General features: G+C 38.3%; 4 protein-coding genes across 4 annotated transcripts in view; 2 read left to right on the top strand and 2 right to left on the bottom strand.

Annotated features, from left to right (window-relative positions):
* LOC136830105 (uncharacterized) overlaps positions 1-4,283 on the top strand; it is a 375,313-nt gene extending 371,030 nt beyond the window's left edge. Inside the window, 1 exon segment of the mRNA XM_067089297.1 lies at positions 1,435-4,283. Coding sequence (XP_066945398.1) covers positions 1,435-1,663 — 229 coding nt within the window. The 3' untranslated portion in view covers positions 1,664-4,283.
* Positions 4,284-5,236: 953 nt separating this feature from the next.
* Positions 5,237-21,033, top strand: part of LOC136830180 (endocuticle structural glycoprotein SgAbd-8-like) — a 70,366-nt gene continuing 54,569 nt past the window's right edge. Inside the window, exon 1 of the mRNA XM_067089442.1 lies at positions 5,237-5,359. Within this exon, the coding sequence (XP_066945543.1) occupies positions 5,264-5,359 (96 nt within the window). The 5' untranslated portion in view covers positions 5,237-5,263. The remainder of the gene's footprint in view (positions 5,360-21,033) is intronic.
* On the bottom strand, positions 8,980-11,805 carry LOC136830179 (flexible cuticle protein 12-like). Its single transcript, XM_067089441.1, has 3 exons — positions 11,656-11,805; positions 9,836-10,017; positions 8,980-9,250 (listed from the first exon to the last, which is right to left on the bottom strand). The coding sequence occupies exons 1-3, from the start codon at positions 11,788-11,790 to the stop codon at positions 9,118-9,120; spliced, it is 450 nt and encodes a 149-aa protein (XP_066945542.1). The 5' UTR covers positions 11,791-11,805; the 3' UTR covers positions 8,980-9,117.
* LOC136830038 (flexible cuticle protein 12-like) lies at positions 16,666-18,749 on the bottom strand. Its single transcript, XM_067089251.1, has 4 exons — positions 18,287-18,749; positions 17,735-17,916; positions 16,982-17,127; positions 16,666-16,761 (listed from the first exon to the last, which is right to left on the bottom strand). The coding sequence occupies exons 1-3, from the start codon at positions 18,305-18,307 to the stop codon at positions 16,989-16,991; spliced, it is 342 nt and encodes a 113-aa protein (XP_066945352.1). The 5' UTR covers positions 18,308-18,749; the 3' UTR covers positions 16,666-16,761; positions 16,982-16,988.

Genomic DNA, 21,033 nt, shown 5'->3' with positions numbered 1-21,033 from the left:
GTCATGAAAATGTTCTCCTTTTTTATCATTGTCTTCTTTTCATGAAACTGTTCACCTTTTTCTACTTTTTCTTCAAGCCATGAAACTTTTCCATTTTCTACTTTGCCATCAAGTCACAAAACTTTTTTAGCTTTGCAATCAGTTCATGAAACTGTTCTCCTTTTTCATCATCTTCAAGTCATGAAACTATTCACCTTTTTCTACTGCGACATCAAGTCATAAAACTGTTTACCTTTTTTTACTTTGACATCAGGTCATGACACTGTTCACCTTTTTCTACTGGACATCAAGTCATGAAACTGTTCACCATTTTCTACTGTGCCATCAAGTCACAAAACATTTCTTACTTTGCCATCAGTTCATGAAATTGTTATTGTTTCTAAATTTTTTATGAAGTCGTGAAACTGTCCCCCAATTCCTACTTTGTCATCAAGTCATGAACTTAACAGTTTCTGTGTGCCAGTAATTTTTAAAGTTGTTCCCTTATTGCACCTTGCCAACAGCTCTTAAATATTCTTCCTCTCTTTTCCTTTCCCACGTAATCCAGAAATTATTTTCTGTTTCACCTACTTTAAACACCCTTTGAAAATGTGCTCCCCTTTTCTCCTTATGTTAATACTAGGAGCTCATGATGAACACCTCATTAAATTTCTCTCCAGTTAGCCGTGGCCCGAACATACAATGAAATTATTCTTCAGTTTCACACTGCAATGAACAGCTAATGAAATTATTCCAGCCTCCCACCTACTAGTGTCATTCATTCAACTTGAAAGTGAATAACTATGAAATTCTTCTTCCTCCCCCCACTCCCCCCCCCCCAACGGCTCATGCCATCTGTTCACCTTGAAAGTGAATTACCTATGAAACTGTTCTCCCATTTCATTTTCCCAATAACTGCATTTCACCCTCCCAGTAATTCCATTTCACCCACCAAATAACTCCATTTCCCCCTCCCATTAACTCCATTCCCCCTCTAAATAACTCCATTTCCCCCTCCCACTAACTCCATTTCCCCCTCTCAGTAACTCCATTTCCCCCTCCCAGTAACTCCATTTCCCCTTCCCAATAACTCCATTTCCCCCCCTCCCAGTAACTCCATTCCCCCTCCCAATAACTCCATTTCCATTTACTCCACTTCCCCCTCTCAGTTACTCCATTTCCCCCTCTCAATAACTCCATTTTCCCCTCTCAGTAACTCCATTTCCCCCTCCCAATAACTGAAGTCATTATTTCACCTTGGAATTGAATAACTGAAATTGTTCTCTTTTTTCACTTCCCTCAAGCCCTCTTTACAGCTACTCCTTTCACTCTCCCCCCCCCCCCTTTACAAGTACTCCTTTCATCTTTCACCTTGGCAAGAATAACCCAAAAAGAAATTTGACCCCAGCAGGAAATCACAAGGAGTGTCCCAATTTCCCACTTTCCCTTTTGCAGTGACAGTTTCCTGGTGGAGGGGGAAGATGGCGTAGTCCGCCGCTGCTACAGATTCTTCGGACGTGTTATGCGTGCTGCCCTGCCTATTCAGGCCCTTATGCTCCTCATGCTTGGGGTAGCTACCCTCGTGCCCACTTCTGAGGACGACTACGCCTGCAGCATGGCCAACAACTTCGCCAGGAGCCTCGACCCGATGCTCCGGTACCCCAACGGGCCACCGCCAATTTAATTCCCGACGACGAAGAAGAAGAAGGAGGAGGAGGAGGAGAAGGAGCCTACCGTTACTACCATCACAATCACCGCCTCCTCCGCCGCCACCCCCACCCCCCTACACACTCTCACACAATCCCCCTTCGATTTAAATATTTAAAATACATATTTCGTCTTCCTCCGAATCTGAAAGATTTGAGAATGTCTATATTAGATGAATCTCTTCCGCGACTGAAGCTGAGAAAACGTTCATTATTATAAATATATATATATATTCTGTGAATTTATGATTTCATATCAGATGAGACGTACCTGTTGCAAAGTGAAAGAAATCACATAATGTATATTTATATGTAATTTTAATATTAAGCACATTATTTCTTATTAGTTTAGGGGAAAGATATTTGGATGGAAAAAAGGGGTTATATTTTATTTAGTTCGTGGGTTACGAATGTATGATACAGTTGTTGATTTTTTTCGAGTTTAATACTACTTAAGAAGACTCTAAAAAAAAACAGTGATTTTACGGCTATGAAAGTTCCTTTTGACAGTGCCCTTCGTTTCACAGGAAGAAGCGAACAGAAGAAGAAGGAGAAAGTTACGACAAGCATTGTGTCATATTGTTTTGCATAATTCGTATGTGAGGTCACTCAATTTCGAATGTGTCCAGTATGGAGATATGAATATATAACCCAGACAACAGACTGAAACGCCATTTATATTATCTCATGCTGGCACGCTGAGAAACTATTCATTCAAGCAATTCTCTTAACCATGATGATTATTGTAATGGACCTTCTCGATTGGTGCTATGAACCCTAGCACAGACACACAGACACACACAACACACAGTTTTGTGATGACGAAGAAGAAGAAGAAGACGAAGAAGAGTCGTTCGTGTGTGACGTCTCACAGTTTCGTGCAAACTCTTCGAATCGACACGAATGATATTAGGTGCTATAAAGATGTCAAACCAGTATAGTAGTCGAGACCGTGTCTTTTTTTTTTTTTTGCAATATGTATATATTGCCCCCTAAAAAAATATTTGCTAGGAAAAAATTGATCTGAACGTGTTGGTGGACTCAGGTTTTGAAATATGAAAACGGAAAGAAGGACCGGATTTGGTAAACGAGAGATTATGGAAAAGAAAATTGTCAAAAAGATTTAAAAAGGTCTCTCTCGTTGGTGTTCTGTTGTGTGTCGACGGAATTCTCTTCAGTCACGATAAAGCGACTCTATATATATGTATAGCTGTTTTTAGGTACATTTTTTATAATGCAGCTCGTCGCTTTGTGGTGAATCAGGAAGGAATTCCCGAGATGAGTGGAATTTTTTTTTTAGTCTACCAGTTTAAAAACATAAACAGTCATTTGTGATAAGTGTTTATATGCCTTATGCCCAGTTGTGGAGCATTATATTGCATAAGGTGTTGGTTTAGGCATTTGATATTCAGTAGTAGACTATTATTATTATTATAATTATAAACAAAAGGGAATATTTTCAGCATACATGGCGTTGACGATCGTTTAATTCTGCCAAGGCAAATTATTCCTATACACAATTTTTTTTTTCTTTATAGGCTTATGATGAATCTTCCCCTTTTCTGTAATATTTTATTTTTGACTCGTCTGTGAACTTTTGATGAATGTGAGTAAGAAAAGGCGGCCAGTGCGGAGAAGTCGCTCAGCGTGGAACCTGAGCGACTTCTTCTCAAGACAAGATGGCGATTGTGGACTTTCAAAAATGTACCGTGGAAGATGAAATGAAATTCAGACTTTCTTGAAAAAGTTTTCTGCGTCTTTGAATCTGACCGGTCAACAAGGCCTATAGTCCCCATCTTTCGAGCACTGGCTGAAAACATAAACATATTTATGATTGTAATCTTCAAAAATAATAATAATGACGTGTCCTTCATTTGTCTCTCTTTAATTTTGATTTCTTCTTATGTATGGGGTCACTGACCTGACATACCATATTGTTTTTTTTTTATATAGCATAGGGTCTCCGCTTAATGCTTCACTGCTTTCTGACGCGACGTATAATTTTGTTATTGTGATTTTTTTTTATTATGGCAAAACAGATACTGCTAAATGTTCTAATATACATATAACATATATAATATATCCATGTGATGTTACGTGCAGAAGCGATATATATATATAATAATTAAAAGGAAAAAAAAAATAAAGGGTCATTGAAATTTACAATTTTTAACTTTTTAGTGCCTGAGCTACTCTCGCCCTACAGTAGTCTGTGCAGGCTGTGAAGGATGTGCCATATATTAAAAAAAACAAGAAACATGACCAGCTAAAGTAAGTAGGAGACTTTAAAAGAAAAAAAATATAATAATGCATACGTAAGCCTAACCAATCAAACTAATACAATTATATGATTATTGAATGTTTATTTTTTTTTAATTGCTCATTGATTGGGAGAACCGTAATGCTAATTTCTATATGCCCAGCCAATCAAAACGAGAGATGAAACATTATATACAAGTCCTGCGAGATGATAAATGAGTACTTATTGGACTTCCATCCATATAGAGTCGCTTATGCTAGGATAGCAAAGCACGCGCTAAGGGCAGTCATTTATACCATGGTGTGAGTTCATTCATACAAATATATGTGATCTTCTATTGCGGCCTTTTCATTTCTTTCCTGTCTGTTGGCGGTGTTGCCACTCGAGGTGGCGTCCCTTAGTCCCCCAGCTGCGCCCTCTTTCATTTCCTCACACTGTGCCTCTGTTCACATTCTCTTCCTTCCGACTGACTTTCTACCCTCTCTAACGATTATTTCATAGTGCAGCTGCGAGGCTTTCCTCCTGTTGCACCTTTCAAACCCTTCACACTGTCATTCGGCGCTGAATAACCTCGTAGGTTCCAGCGCCTGGCCTTTGGCCTAAACTCTCTATTCCATTCCATTCCATTCCCAAGGTCCAATCAAGTGACAATTTTCGAGGGAATTTTGAATAATTATTGGTGATTCGATATTGGTGTCCCCTGAGCTATTTCATACAAATTTGGGAAATTATCAAGTCTGGATTCCAAGTGTGACAAGTGAACGTTACGCTATTAATTATGCTTGCTAAAACTGCAGGAGAGACAGAGGAATCATTAGAAAGCAGCAAGCAGATAATACATAATGATAAATATATTTTGCAGATGTTCCGAAGAGTAAACGAAGAAAGCCAGATAATAAATGTTTGTGTATCATGTGCAATTGTAACTGGCATAAATTTGATTAGTTTATTTATAAAACCAGAAAAAGCGATATGAATGGTGGTTCATTCCAAAATCGAAATTTTTAAGGCATCATTGTTTCGAGTTGACACGTCTCTCAGTAAGAAATACAATCGAGAATTGATATTTTCCGTCTTCTTGGAAACTAATTATTATGACAGATATTTCCTGTAAATTGTTTTCCAAAAGCACCAAGTCACTTATGAATCAGCCATCATTATTAAATAATACCTGTAATGAAAAATAAAATAGGAAAATAATGAATCCAATTTCCTAAGTGTCTCGTTGGTTCTTGTAAACGTTGCCAAGTTACAATTTCTATCCAATTTTCCACCTTGGGACCATGCTTTCCAGAGTCCTTGCTCACACATTTCCGGAATGTCGCTAAGACTTCATTCTGTGAGTGGTTCCTCTCCGGTGAAGACCGAAAATTTAGGGACGAGTACAGTTACAACTGGAATAATCAATGACGCAGTAAGTAAGCGTATTTGTAGCCTGGTATTAAGCTTGATAATGCATTCTATTGATCACTCAAGTTACCATTCAGGTGGTGTGTCAGTTCGAAGCTGGATAACGTTTTCAGCAAGGTGTATTTGTTTTCAAATAAGTTCGTCTGAGTTAATGTTGAACAGATGCATAGTTAACAAATGACGCCAGCAGTGTCATTTCCTCATTAGAGGAAATGTGTGAATGCAAGTAATTGGATAAAATATCTGGGTTGAACTGTGTGGCCTTAGGAAGGTGAAAAGGACGATGTGGTTATTTGTGTTGCCACCATCTTCATTTGATTAACGTCAGGGCTCTTGATAAAAGTTAGTGATAGGCCTAGTTGCGATAAAAGTTAGTAGTAGGCCTAGTTGCCTTTTACAGTAGAATTCTTGAAAGGTTTAATGTTCGTAAAAACGGTGACCTAAACGAAAGGCACACACTCCGTGAAGACCTAATAAAGTTCTCGTATGAACGTACCCTTGACGTTCAAAGTATTGGTATATAATCGAATAACCTCTGGGTTAGGTTGCGTGAAGTTTTTCATTTGGGTGTGTTGGTAAGGTGGCTCGCTTATGAATTGCTGAACCGGGATGGAGTTTCAAAGGGAGTGGGCACACCCATCTGTAATGTTCACACTGTAACCGGCACCTTGCAACAACCCATAATGTTTTTCAAGTACTTGCGTGAATGAGAATTTTTCCGTAGCCTGTGCTACTGTCAGTTCGAGTGGGGTCTTCTAGATATGAGTAACTATCATGGACGGCAGGCAGTTCTTTAACCAATGTCAATATACACTCTTTGAGCCCAATTTCATTAGTAGTAGTCCAGTCAAGTGTCAGTGTAAGCTGTGTAACACGACATGACTGTAAATTATTATAAGCCATAAGAAGATGCGCTTAGACACTCGGTAAGTTTTCCAAGACGTGAAAGTTAGTGAGAGGTATTTTGTAAATGCTCTGCTCGCGTAACCTGCACTGAGGCGTGACAAGTGGTCAGAGGAGGATAATTGAAGGTTTGAAATTTTAAATTTGAAGTTTAATGTATTTTGAGCTCCTGCTAAGAAGTTAACAAAGGGGACTAAGGAAAGGTAAGGAAGGCGGGGTAGCAGATAAATATAGTTCATTCGAAAACATTGTGCAGGATTTGTGGGACTGTAGTCTAGGGATAAGAGGGATTTAGGGTAAAAGTGAAGACTACTACTGCGGCCTGGTTCCCTTCAGTCGTTAATCGGGATATTTGCTGCCTTTTCTTTGTCTTTGGTTTATGATTCATTTTTACTGTCATTCGTTTGTTTTTACATTCATCTCCCAGGAGCTGGTACTAAACTTGGTGCCCATGTTGCTCACAAACTGGTAGTTATCGAACCAGAGGGCGCTGTATTACTCATCAGTTTTACCGGATTTAGTGGTAATAATCAGTGATGACTTTTAGACGGAATCACATTTGAAGAAAAAAAATGACGATCGGTAAAAGTGTGTAGACTATTTTAAAAGTTTTCATCCATCGCTTCGAATGGGGGATAGTATTTTCAACTCTCCTGGCGCTAAGGTGTTGGTTACCGAGATGATTCGTTTATGTTATTTAGCTAAAAGCTGAAGCATATTGTTACTGATTAACAGCGTAAAGCATTTAAAGGATATTGATTACTGCATAATAGAATAAGTTGCACTATTTATCGCCTTTCCTGCTGGTTACCGTAATGTAAATGAGTGCTTCAGTAGGTTCGTAGCTGAATCATGAATTCCAAGTTAATTTTTGACAGGTGTTTTTGGGTGTCTGGCAGAGAATGTATCTTAAACAGGGCTACTTTCACTTTAGGAGTTACGTGAAGGATGCTGGGAAGTTTTATAGTTAATTGTTTTCAAGCATGCATAAAGCTTGTTGTACAACCAGAGCAAATTACTGTACGTTAGGGAAATAGGTTTAACATTATCACTTGACAAGTGGCGTGGGACGATAAGGTTCTTTTATGTTTTACTACATACTTACCCCATCATTGATATTTAATTTTACTAGGTATCCTAAAGCCCTTTGTTGGCCGAGTCGGTTGAGCTTTAGACCGTCATTCCCGGAGTCATTGAAATTATTTAATTTTACTAGGTATCCTGAGATCGTCGGGCCAGTAGGAGAGCTGTTAAAAGTCTGTTTGAGACCTTTAAAAATATCAAACTAGTTGGTTTTGAGAAAATTAATCCTAGGCATGTAGTTCCCACAAGTTTTTTTGTAAACATCAAGAATTATTAAGTAAATTAAAAGGGCCAATGATGGAAAAGGCTGTAAGTTTCTTTCAAGTGATTAATTAGAAGTCTGTCTCCAAGTTACTGCCTTCTTTCCTTAGGCCTGTGTAGCGTATGCTCTCCAGTTCTGTTTGTCCCCCCTTTAAATATTGACATCCATTTTCTGTTAATCTAAGCCTTGTCCGTTTTCTGTCATTCCCTTGCTTGCTGACAGCCGTGTCTAAAGTTTATCCTTACTCTTGTCTATATTTTCTGCTGCCTATTTAAATCATTTTAACGGAATGGTGTCCAATTCGTTTTAGTATTCGTCAGTTCAAAACTGCAAATCTAAATAGCAAAAATTACTTTCGTTTTTGATTCAGCTGCAGCTGTTGGTAAGATCATACCTAGGCTAGAAATATTTCAATATGCGTTTTTAACGTGTATTTATAATCAAATTCTTTAGACTTTATAACTTGGAAGAGCTTTGTGTTACACATTTTACTGAGACGGTTCATAGATTGGTCAGATTTAAAGGCAAGTGAGAGTTAATTAAATTTCAATAAACAATTATTTTTTTCTGTGACTTAACGTCCTAGTTTAGTGGTCACAATTTATATTATAACATAACAAGTTAGCCATCTCTTGTAGCTTTCTGTTTGGTATACAGGTGGCTTTGGTCAAAGTGTTTATTTTTTTTATTATTATTATTTGCCTTCCTTACCGTTCAGAGGTATTTTGGATTTTAAAAAAAGCCATCAATAGGCTCTACGATGGAGTGTGGAAGGATGTGTACTTTAGATTTTAAACAGCCCATGTCATGTCACACTTTTTTAAACCGTTTATCGTGAGATATAGTCATCATTACATAGTATCACTGCAGAAGCAAATGCACGGTGTCTTATTATTTGCTTTATTTTTTATCGTGACTATTAATGGTTTGCCTCCTTGAAGTTCAGTACTTACGCTACGGCGTTTGTTGGTTCTCAGTATACTGAATTTATAAATTTCCCATCCATACTGGTTAGTTGGGTATACATTATATATAATCTCCACAACTTAGTTCCTGTCCCACCTTTAAGCAAATAAGTCATTGTTTGTATTTAAAAATGTTTTTAAAAAAAGTGATTGCGTGATTTTTAAGAATACACTAGGCCATGTATCAACCAATGAACGTTATACATACGTAAATACTTTTTTACACATAGGCCTAAGATATTTCATCATAATTGATTTATAGGATGATAAAGCAGTTTTTTTTAGGATTTTCTTTATTTACAGTTTCTCAACAAGAACAGTTACTAACAGCCATCGGAAAGCAGAGAATAATTAGCTCTATTCAACAATCTAGTAACAAAGCAGTGCTCGTCTGCGCAAGCGCACAAATAACTTCATAAAGAGAATTTCGAAATCAAAGATACAATAAAGTTTAAAGAAATAAGTAATATTAAGTGTTTAGTATTCGTGTCTTAATACATAGTCTTTGGTTGACAGTTCTTTGTGGGATATCGGACGGAGGGTGTCAGATTAGTTTCCTGTGCGTTGGTAGGGCAGTGGTGGAGGGGTAGGACCCACGGGGAGGTGGGCACCTACGGGTACGTATCCTTGGGAACCAGCTGAAAATTGCAGGGAAATGGGGATTCCCTCGGGGGCGGTGTAGCTGGAAAGACAAAAGTTGATTGCATAAGGTTGCACCCATACTAGGGTAAAACATATTGAAAATACGTCGGCACATTGTCGCATACATGCAACAAACGGGTTGACAACAAGTTACCGACATTAAGTAGAGAGCGAGTCTTTGACCAATGCCGGATAATCATATGAAGCACTGGGTTAGGTTACCACTGTTAACAAGTTCCTGTAACTTTTTCAGTTTGTTTGAGATGTCTGTGCAATGAGTTACAGACTTGTTTATGACATGTTTTGCTGTAGTGTGGATGCACCCTAACATAATAAGATTATACTGTATAACACTGAAATGTGTAGAAAGGAAACCTGCCTCTTTTTCCCTGAATTCCAGGAAAGTCTGAATTGTTTAACTGACAGTTAAAGACCTAAAATCAAATTGGGGTGCTATAACCGTGTACATTGAGGTCATAAGATGGAGTTCTTCAATTATATATGCACATTCTAATAGAAAAGGGAATAAAGGGTGTTGTATCGTATCTTATGATATTGCACAGGCCGATACAACAGTAGTGTCCACTGAGGTCTTGAATGGAAGTCTTAAGACCATTCTCCTTACCTCCAACTGCCAGATGATTCCTGGCCATAGTTCTGCCTTCCTGCCTCCTGCCTCTTGATGCCGTTGCCCGTCTCGTACTCGAAGGTGTACTCGCCATATGAGTTCTGAGTTCGGTCATCCTTCAGGATTGGGATGTGGGTCTTGTAGCTATCGGCCACAACAACAGCCACCAGGCAAGCGAGCTGAGAAAAGGGGAAAAAATTGGTTGTTATCCAAGTAAGGAAAAACGGCACATGGCAGCTCCATCGCCATATGTAGTGGTAGACACAGAAGTTCATAAAGTGTTTGTTTCTCTGCTATTTGGCTTAATACAATGTTTAAACGTTGCAACTTTAGTTCCTATGAAAGTGTATTTTTGCCAAACATTCACGTGATTATGGTGTGCACACACTGCAGTCAAACAGTGTAAGTACATGTCGGCAGTTTATCATGCGCACACCACAAATAGGTTAAATATGAGTAGTGATTTACTAACGTTCTCCCCTTTAGTCGCTGACTTGGTGATAATGTAGGCTATGCAATAAGTTACTGACGTGTTTGGCATGTTTTAATGTAGTGTGGGAGTGCCCTTAGAACAGTAGGCTATGATACTAGAATAAGCAGCGGACTACCAGCTAATTTTCAGATCATTCTCAGGTTCAATGGACTAGTAGTCTGTGGTAGTGCTGACATTGTCAGTTTCCTACCCTAACGAAGGATAATTTTCATCTTTTAAGTCTTGTTCAAAGGTTGCATGTATAAACTAAAGCAAGCGAAGTTGTAGTTGTTGATGTCTTGCAGAAAAGTTAGATTGTGATCAGGGCTGTTACATTATTATTGTTTATTTAGTAGATGAACCTTGTTCATATGGAACAAGCCCAGAATGGCCATTGACTTCCAATGAATAACGTGTTAATAATCTAAAGATGTGGAAACATCGAATATCAGTAAATTTTATTATTGTGACGAAAAGCTCATAACTTTGTTGGTTAGCATTCATGACAGGTTTTGAATGCGTCATCTGTCAGACTTTCTTCGTCGGTTTGTGTGGTAACAGCAGTAGGCGTAACTTTCGTTAGAATCTGCCTCTGGTTTTGCCCCTAGGCTGCTTAGAAAGCCATGACTCATGCTCAGAATAATTCACTGTGCATTTGTGTTATACAATTTAGGAAGTTTAAGCTTAGGTTCCGATGTCACGTAAATTCAAGAAATCGTGGGGCGAGTTAAACAGAATTTTGATGTTGAGGAGAATGAGATCTGACGTTTGGTGATATCAAGTTGAAACGATAGGAAATAGCTATGTATGTGTTTTATGCATGTTTATATGCTTATGTGTAGGTATATGTATGCATGTTGTAGGTATGTACACATGCGGATATGTATGTTGTATGTGTAGGCCTACATGTATCAAGATGAAACGATAGATAATAGCTGTGTATTTGGATAATTATATGTATGTGTAGGTATTTGTGTATGCATGTTGTATGTTGAATGTATGTTGTATATATGTATGTATGAGCAGACTGTAAAGCATTTCTCACCCACTAAATTAATTGACAAAAATAAGATGCAAGTCGAATTTAATATGTGAAAATGTAATTCAAAGGAACACTTGTTTCCCATCGTAGCGTAATACTATTGAGTACATAAAATTTTAAGTGTCAGATGAGGAACACAAGTAACATACAGGTCCCAAGTCATTATTAGAATATCTTAAAACCTTGTATAAAGCTTTGCCCGTACACGGGACCACAATCACTCAACAGTCAGCTCCTTAACGACCCAACAACGTCAGATAAAGTTTTGCCAATGGTAAAAATCCAAAAAAGCTTTTCACTTACGAGGACCAGACGGTTCATGGCTGTCAGTAGGTGTGTGCACTTCCTTGCAAAGTCTGCTGAACACTGATGATTGGCATGTGAAGACTGTCCACTTTTATACTCTCTCTCCTTTCCTGTCAGTTCCCTTTTGGACATACCGGATAGCCACGCCCCTTTTGACAGATGGTTGAAAATTTCCCATACATATTCTTTCTTACATCAGGTGTGTGTGTGTGCATTCGCGAGGCAGACAGATTATTATGTTTTTTGCGTTGCTCTTGTGTGCGACATCTGCAGGAGCAAGTCTCTCTCTCTCTCTCTCTCTCTCTCTCTCTCTCTCTCTCTCTCTCTCTCTCTCATCATCATCATCATCATCATCATCATCCTTGGCTTAAGTATATATTTCAGGATATTTTTCTGTATACAATATCGATTTTATCTTGTTCATTTTTATTTTACTTTTTTACAGCATTTCCTGTTCATTTCCCTTTCTCGTGTATAACCCGTTCTTTTCATTTCTAGCAATTGAGTTTTCTCTCTCTCTCTCTCTCTCTCTCTCTCTCTCTCTCTCTCTCTCTCTCTCTCTCTCTCTCTCTCTCTTTCTTTCTTTTTTTACTTCGTTAGAGGTTATTTTCACTCTACCAAAATTGACACTTTAACATAAACGGAACATAACTGTCATCGTGGAGAAATTAATAAACTGAGGTATTTCCCACATATTAGCTTTGGAAATATCTCGATTAACTATTAACGTAATTACAAAGTTTATAACACCTCTTGATGGGTAATGGTTCGACGTACGCGTTGATCGGGAAGCACTTCGGTTAACCGAAGGGTTTTCTTTTTATAGGTGTAATCTGAATGTAATTTGCCACTGAAAATACGGGGAATTACAGGAAAACTAGTTTTTAATAAACTGTTGTTTTAAGGGGACTTAATTTTCCTCCAGCATACATAGAAACTAAAGATAAAAATAAGTAATATAGTCTAAACGTTCAACCTATTACTTCCGATCAAACTTCCCTAACAATTTTCTGCGTATTTATCGTGTAAATTTCTACGTTAGACTTCTGTTTGAAGTTTCCACAGTTCTGTTATAAATAAAATTGGCATTTTTTTTTAATCATGCTGTTAGCTGCTTCCATTTACCAAGTGCGTGGTCATTAATATTATTAAAACTTTCCATTACTTTCACACAACTTTAGGGAAAAGTAGAAAAACCCATTGAGAACAAAATTCATAAGAGCAGGAATTCTAGGTATGGAACGTAAAAAAAAAAAAAAAAAAGATTAAAGCAAGCAGAATGACGTCGAAACTAAAAATGGCTTTGAAAAATTATCATGAAAAAGGAGAAAGTGGTACAAGAATCGCACTTTGTGGCATTGCATCAAATTTCAGGAGCTGCATTTTCGCAATTTCAGGGTGTAAGGAACTGCAGAAATTGTCTGCCCTTTTTTCTCACAATCAGTCATGCCATCTCTCTCTCTCTCTCTCTCTCTCTCTCTCTCTCTCTCTCTCTCTCTCTCTCTCTCTCTCTCTCAAGGGTCTCTAGCATCATGTGATCCATTGCCATTTGCATCGGATTCGTATAGTTTTTTTTACAATTTTAGCAATTTTTTTTTTTTTACATCATGAGCATTACAGTATACTTGTACACTGAACTACGTTTAAATTCTGGTATTATTGTATTAGTTGAGGTACTATATTTTATCGTCGTAATGTAATGAATAATAAGGGTAGTGTCTTATTGCTGCCGATACTGCCCCTTACATTACTGTAAGCTAGGTTCGGCAATTCGAATATTCGTGACTACTTTAAGACTATTTTTAATCACTCATGTTTTTAAAGTGATTAAGTCGATGTAAAATATTTTTATGTCGATGTGTTGCTGTTGAGAGAGAGAGAGAGAGAGAGAGAGAGAGAGAGAGAGAGAGAGAGAGAGTTCCACCTTGCTGGGGTAAGTGTGATAATCTCGTTCCAGCTTGAAACAGCAAGGAAGTTGTCAGGAAGTATATTACCATAAAAGTTTATAAAAATCAGAGTGAAATTGACACTCTCTCTCTCTCTCTCTCTCTCTCTCTCTCTCTCTCTCTCTCTCTCTCTCTCTCTCTCTCTCTCAAGTTTTTAAATTATGCATAAATGGTTGCAGAAGAATCATCTCTGTGACGAGCCATATGGGATACACGGATGCTGCACTTTTACCTGTTCGCAGGTTTGTAACAATTATGCTAATGAGGATGGCATTACCAAACACGAGCTTGTCAAAACTATTATATTACAAGGGTTGGACAAATTGATTTTTGTCTGGCCAAACTTGGACAGCCAGTAGTGACAGAATTCTTGCTTAGGTTCTTGCAGTGGCTGAGTTCTGCACAAACTTGGACAGTCAGTGGTGACAGAATGCTTGGATTACTGTCTGGCTGAGGTCTGCACATTTACCTGTTAATGCATCATTTTTAAATTTAGTGGGGAAGTGCCGTCATTGCACCTCACGTGGTGCACTGTAGGCATTGCTAAAGGGTGTTTGCATCATCCTTTCTACCCATGGCTGCATCATTTCTTTTTAGCCTTTTACTTTACGTCCATTCCACTTCCTTTATGCAGTCTAGCTTTCCAGCCACTCCAATCCCCTCTTTCCACTGTCTGAAGCAGTGACTGGCTGAAAGTGCACTAGTGGTGGGATTTATAGCCTTATTTTCATAAACAATCGTCAACTTAGTGTATATCCTTAATAGAGCTGGTATTCGTGTATATAAATGTAACACGTTCGATCACCTGATTTGAGCAACGTTGGGCCAAGCCAGTCGGCACTTTAAACCCTTTGAATATCTATGGGGCAGGGTGTATCAACCTCACGCATCCCTGATACGTTGTTGTTTTAGTTTAAGCTGGCTTTATGCCAGCACGGGCTCTTGTTCTTTTGCAGCCCGTAACTGTGAAGAGGCCCCTTGCCATATCGTTCCTAGCTCACGAAGGCATTCCCGCCATTTCGTGGTCCTTTAAAATTTGCTTGTCTTTTTTTTTTTAACCATTTGCCACCACGACTGCTATTAAGCAGTTCTATTTAAATTAGAGCAACATTACAAAAAAAGCACTTGAGGATAAATCTACAATGAACGACAAAACATTAAGAACCTTACCACCGATGTTGTCATAACAGTCATTTGGTATCTTCGAAGTGACTAGATTGCTGTGTGGATGAACTTAAATTTTGTATCCCAGTCTTACAGTAATGCATCTCTCTCTCTCTCTCTCTCTCTCTCTCTCTCTCTCTCTCTCTCTCTCTCTCTCTCTCTCTCTCTCTGATAAACAGCTGTTATCCCGTAGAAAATACACAGTCTGCACTAAAGTTCACGTTAACTGATCGTGAAAGTTAGTGGCTAAATTTATTTTCTAACTCTGGTGCTCGATTGAGCCTGTAGGTATTCAGGAAATTATTAATAAAAAGAAAGATGATTCATTAAGCTGACGAAGAGTTACGTAGGTTTATGTCCAACTTCAGAAGTTCAAGCGAAGATGCAGTGCATTACGGCCCTAATAATATTCTCCTTGCATTTTAATGCATTTTTATATATTTTTAGTTTATTAATTTATTTTTTTTAATATGTAAGTGGGATCTCTTCGTTCTGTATTTCCCATTACCTTCTCTTCTTCCTAATGAACAACATATTCTTTGGAAGCTTGAATTTCAAGTCAGTGTTCCGTATGAATAGTTTTCATCTTCTGAATAATAATAATAATAATAATATAGACTGTTTCCACGTTGAGTATTCAAGGGTTTAAAAAGTCGAAGATAATTTCAATAAAGAATTCTAAATCGAGAGAGAGAGAGAGAGAGAGAGAGAGAGAGAGAGAGAGAGAGAGAGAGAGAGAGAGAGAGAGAGAGAGGGAAAGAAAATTGGTAAATGTAACTACACCGCCCAGTGGGAGGCAATTTATATTTAGCATAGTTTCCCCGAACAAATGGAGCCCCCAATAAGTGTAATTAAAGTAAACTACAATATTCTTAAACTCAGCTTTGGTAGTACGAGTCAGTTGAAGGAATAGCTATTTTATACAGTCCTAAGATGATTTTGCTATAATATTAAGTATAATAACTCCTAAGATTTGACAGGATGGCTAGGATATTGATTTACTCTTAAGATTTGACAGGATGGGTAGGATATTGCTTTACTCCTAGGATTTGACAAGATGGATAGGATATTGATTTACGCCTAGGATTTGACAGGATGGGTAGGATATTGCTTTACTCCTAGGATTTGACAAGATGGCTAGGATATTGATTTACTCCTAGGATTTGACAGGATGGATAGGATATTGATTTACGCCTAGGATCTGACAGGATGGCTAGGATATTGCTTTACTCCTAGGATTTGACAAGATGGCTATGATATTGATTTACTCCTAGGATTTGACAGGATGGATAGGATATTGATTTACGCCTAGGATCTGACAGGATGGGTAGGATATTGCTTTACTCCTAGGATTTGACAAGATGGCTAGGATATTGATTTACTCCTAGGATTTGACAGGATGGGTAGGATATTGATTTACTCCTAGGATTTGACAGGATGGGTAGGATATTTACTTACTCCTAAGATTTGCCAGGATGGGTAGGATATTTACTTACTCCTAAGATTTGCCAGGATGGATAGGATATTGATTTGCTCCTAGGATTTGACAGAGATCCTGGTGTCTCGGTGCTACTTTGGCTTGTTATCTAGTCGTCACCTACTCCGAGGTGCTAGTACTAAACATGGTGGAAGCTCTTTGGGACGTCGTGTTTAGGACTAGCCCCTCGGGGATCAAAGTATTATATACACCCATTTTTATATTGTGTGGTCGACATATTTTTATTATATTAATAAACGATATCTTCGTGCGGTCGTCTACTTAACATTTACCACAAGGTGTTTAGTACTAGCACCTCGGAGTAAAGATGACTCACAGGTAACAAGCCAAAGTAGCACAGAGATCCCTTTACTGAAATCGATGTAAACTCCAGATATATATTTAAACTTTATTTACAAACACGTTGTCAATTGGTGGCACTTTTCGTTCAATAAATAGTAATAGGATAAGTCCATAACAGGAGAGCAGGATTAGCCTTCGAGCAGCCGAAAGTATCTGTAAGAGAGAGACATTTTGTGAATTATGTTGTGAAATATTATATTCGATTAACTTTGGTTATTGTTAGAAAAACTATTTAAAAGTTGGTTTGTTGTTGCACAGATGAAGTGAGAAAGTTTTTGAAGCCTTAGAATAGAATATTTTTGGAATTTTAGAAATATATGATCAATATTTTGTGGGACAAAATGAACGTAGCCTCAGAAAAAGACGAAATTACCTTTGGACTAATAACCGCCGTCGGTACGTTCATAAGGAAGAGCCACGGGCGTTGGGGGAGTGGGCAGGTGGTCCCCTACGGGCACGTACCCCTGGGCACCAGCTGAGAAGGTCAAGGCGATGGGGATGCCCTCAGGACCTGTGTAGCTGAGATTGAATAGAAAAAGGGGATAAGACTGGAATTTTGTTATTCCGATTCATAGTAACGTTTTATCGTTGTACAGAGTTAAATGTTTTTTATTTATGTATTTATTCATTATTTCAAGTTACCTATACGAGCTCGACTTTCTCGTTGAGCCATTGAGTTTTTCGTATTGATTCACTGGAACTGTTTTTACTATTTGCACAGTGTTAAATGTTTTTGTTTTATATTTATTATTTTAAGTTAATTATACAAGTTCAACTTTCTCACAAATATTAAACACAAATACACTATTAATTATACAAGTTCAACTTTCTTACTCACAAATACTAAGCCACAAATTTGTTTGATATCCAATTCGCTATACCTCGAGAATACCTTAATACCAAAAGGGAATCATAATTGATTAGGGCTTCGTCTCCGGGCAGGATTCGAACCGTTGCCTGGTTTATCAACGATATAAAGTGGATTTCACTCTGTTTATTAGTATTTTTCCTTTGGTGATCACTGTAGTTACTTGAATTAAGATTTTTAACAAAGGATACCCATCTTAAGAGTAAATAAATATCCTACCCATCCTGTCAAATCCTAGGCGTAAATATCCTTCCTTACCTCCAGCCTCCTTGAGACTCCTGTCCGTCGTTCTGCCTTCCGGCCTCGTGCCTCTTGATTCCGTTTCCGGTCTCGAAGTCGAAGGTGTACTCGCCGTAGCCGTTCTGGGTTCGGTCGTCCTTCAGGATCGGGATGGGCGTCTTGTAGGAGTCGGCCACCACCACGCCCACTAGGCAGGCCAACTGTGGAAATAAGTTTCTGGTGATTTATTGATGTTTGAACCCTGGTGGGACATCACTGTCAGAAAAGTGGTAAATAATTGCTTTTTTATATAAAAGCTTCAGAATTAAGGACCCAAATCAGGGAGAATTATTAACGGTTAAGTTAATGATAATCAAAATATAAATTTACCATAACTACGATGACGACCTGTTGTTAATAACTCCATTACGAAATATAAACTTAATTTCACACAGATCAATAAAAAAACTTTGGTTGTAACTACTCAAGACCAACAACACAGTAAGCGGTTCAACTGAATATCATTGAGTCAACAACAACAACCACAGTAATTTCCACAACCACATTTTCCAGCAATCTCGGTCCACTTACGACGAAGAGACGGTTGTTCATGGTTGAGGGAAATGTTTATCCGTGGACGTTCCTCGGGAACTGATGTCTCGGTTGAGTCACGTCTCGGCTTATATAGCTCAGGAATCTTTCTTTTTTCCTTTCCTTTTCTTTCCTGTGGGTCAAGGGGAATCCATCCTGCACCTTCGGCCACGCCCTTCGTTCGCTGACTGATTGAGAGCGTCTCATCTTCCTGGTACAATAGTGCCATACTCAGTTTGCTATTGATGGAGCTCTGTTTCCCTGGTCGGGTAAGAGAAAGGAAATTATGGATGACTTTCTTAATTAGAAAACATCCCGTAAGCCTCGGTTGACCTAAGAAAGGAATTATGTTCGTGGTTGTTGGTCGACGGTTGTGGGTCGTAACTTCGGTATTAAGATGAAGTTACAGACATAATGATAGTATTTCGTCAAAATGTATACTAATATATAATTAAGAACGGGAAGATCTAGAGTAGGTAAACCTTCCCCATCGGCGTGAAACCGTTCAAAAAAAAAAATTCTCTCTCTCTCTCTCTCTCTCTCTCTCTCTCTCTCTCTCTCTCTCTCTCTCTAATAGAAATTCAGTTATGTGATTCGTCCCCTGTTCATCGATTTTCTGACGTTGCAGTTGTACAAAGATACTTCCAGGAAAGTGATAATTCCGACTCGAGCACCAAAGCAGAACCAATTACTTTCTCTTCACAGTTTACTGCCGACTGAAATGACAAAATCCCGGTAACTTCTGTTTAGGCAACCTGAGCCATTCAGCTGTAGCTTTCTTGAAGCGTATCAGTTTATATATATATATATATATATATATATATATATATATATATATATATATATATATATATATATATATATATATATATATATATATATATATATATATATATATATATATATATATATATATTTTTTTTTATATATATATAAGTTTTCCAGTCAGGACACTAATGCCGACAACTTGGTCCATCGAAATCTTCACTTCCCAAGTTCTATGATTCCATAACTGACGTTCTGTTAAGATTTTAAATTGCTTTCTATGACCATTAGGTTACTAAGTCCTGTAGGGGGTAGTGCCGTCAATGCACCTCATGCAGGGCACTGTAGCCATTATTTAAGGTTCTTTGCAGCGTCCCTTCGGTCCCTAGCTGCAACCCCTTTCATTCCTTTTACTGCACCTCCATTCATATTATCTTTTTTTCCATCTTGCTATCGCCCCCTCTCCTAACAATTATTTCAAAGTGCAAATGCTTTGATGTTTTCCTCCTGTTATACCTTTCAAACCTACCTACTCTCAATTGCCTTTCCAGCGCTGAATGACCTCGTAGGTCCCAGTGCTTGGCCTTTAGCCTAAACTCTCTATTACATTCCATTCCAACATTCCAATCGATCTTTCTTTCAAAAATTTGGAGGAAAGTTTTTCATCCTTTTTAACACTTGCGACGCAGACTTCGTGACATGATAGCTGCAATTTTATGCTCTTAAAGTTGACCTTAAATTTTGAAGGTCTTCTAATAAACTCGGTGATTGATAGCACCTACCTCCAGAAGATTTCATTTTCAAGTAAGTAGGGATAGAAGAATCGAAGAGTGGCCAATTCACAATGTTCATGCAACCGAAGGAAATGATTGAAAAGAATTAGCACTGTAAAAGGAGCACAGGACCGGGTAATTGATTACAGTAATTTGCAAGGCGCTTTTGTAAGTGATCAGTAACTTCCAGAGTACTGGTCACGAGGCTAATGTAACGACAGTGTCTTTATATTCATTCATTCATTGGTCGACCAGAACCTCTGTTGTACCAGTGACAGAGGAACCAGAAGTGTAGAAATCAAAATATAATGTTACTGCCTTGTATAAATTTGTGCTCTCTCTCTCTCTCTCTCTCTCTCTCTCTCTCTCTCTCTCTCTCTCTCTCTCTCTCTCTCTCTCTCTCTCTCTCAAAAATTTGTCTCGATGTGTTTCTCTCAGGTAAACTGCTAGGGTTTATCTTCAAGCTAAATTTGGGGTTAGTATCTAACCTGTTTGTGATATGTTTGCAATAAGTTTGCGTATGTGTTTACAACTACCAAGCAGGCAAAACTGTTCCAACGGGGTGATGACAAGTGTGTTTGTTTCCCGAGCTATTAAATTTTCGTAGGGCCACTAACCCCTAACCAAGGTCAACCAAGGTCTTGCCTCTAAAGTTTTAGGTCATAAATACTCGTCGGCAACTTACCCCACACACATCACCAACAGGTTGAATACAAGTCAAAGACTTGGTGGTTCTAATCAGCGCTTCATGCCATCATCAAGCATTTGCCAAAGATTCGTGACTGATGGTCAGTAAGATGTTTTCAACCTGTCTGCGATATGTATCCAATAAATTTCCAACTTGTTGACGGCATGTTTTACTGTAGTGTGGACGCGTCTAAATTTGTAGTTGTTTCAAAGGCGCCTCCAGGACATTTATTTAGAATCCAATGATACTGAAATGGCAGTACGGTGTCATCCGTTCGTGAAGTTAAAGAGAAAATTTTCTTGAAACGATATTTTCGTGATAAGCAGATGATAGGTTCTGGTTCAACACTTTTGGAGAAATGTGTCTAGTTCTCTGTTGTAACTGGCTATTGTTCTTACTGTTCCTCTGTAAATGGCTTAGTGATGTACTGTGACAAAGTCCGTCCTTTACAGGGATAATAATATGTGGTTGCTGTTTATTATGTCAGGTTGTGGATGTTTCCGGGGATGACGGAGAATCTT

The sequence above is a fragment of the Macrobrachium rosenbergii genome, chromosome 46 (genome assembly GCF_040412425.1).
Source record: "Macrobrachium rosenbergii isolate ZJJX-2024 chromosome 46, ASM4041242v1, whole genome shotgun sequence".
NCBI lineage: Eukaryota > Metazoa > Arthropoda > Malacostraca > Decapoda > Palaemonidae > Macrobrachium > Macrobrachium rosenbergii.
Note: the sequence above shows the minus strand (reverse complement) of the source record. Positions and strands in the feature narration are given on the sequence as shown.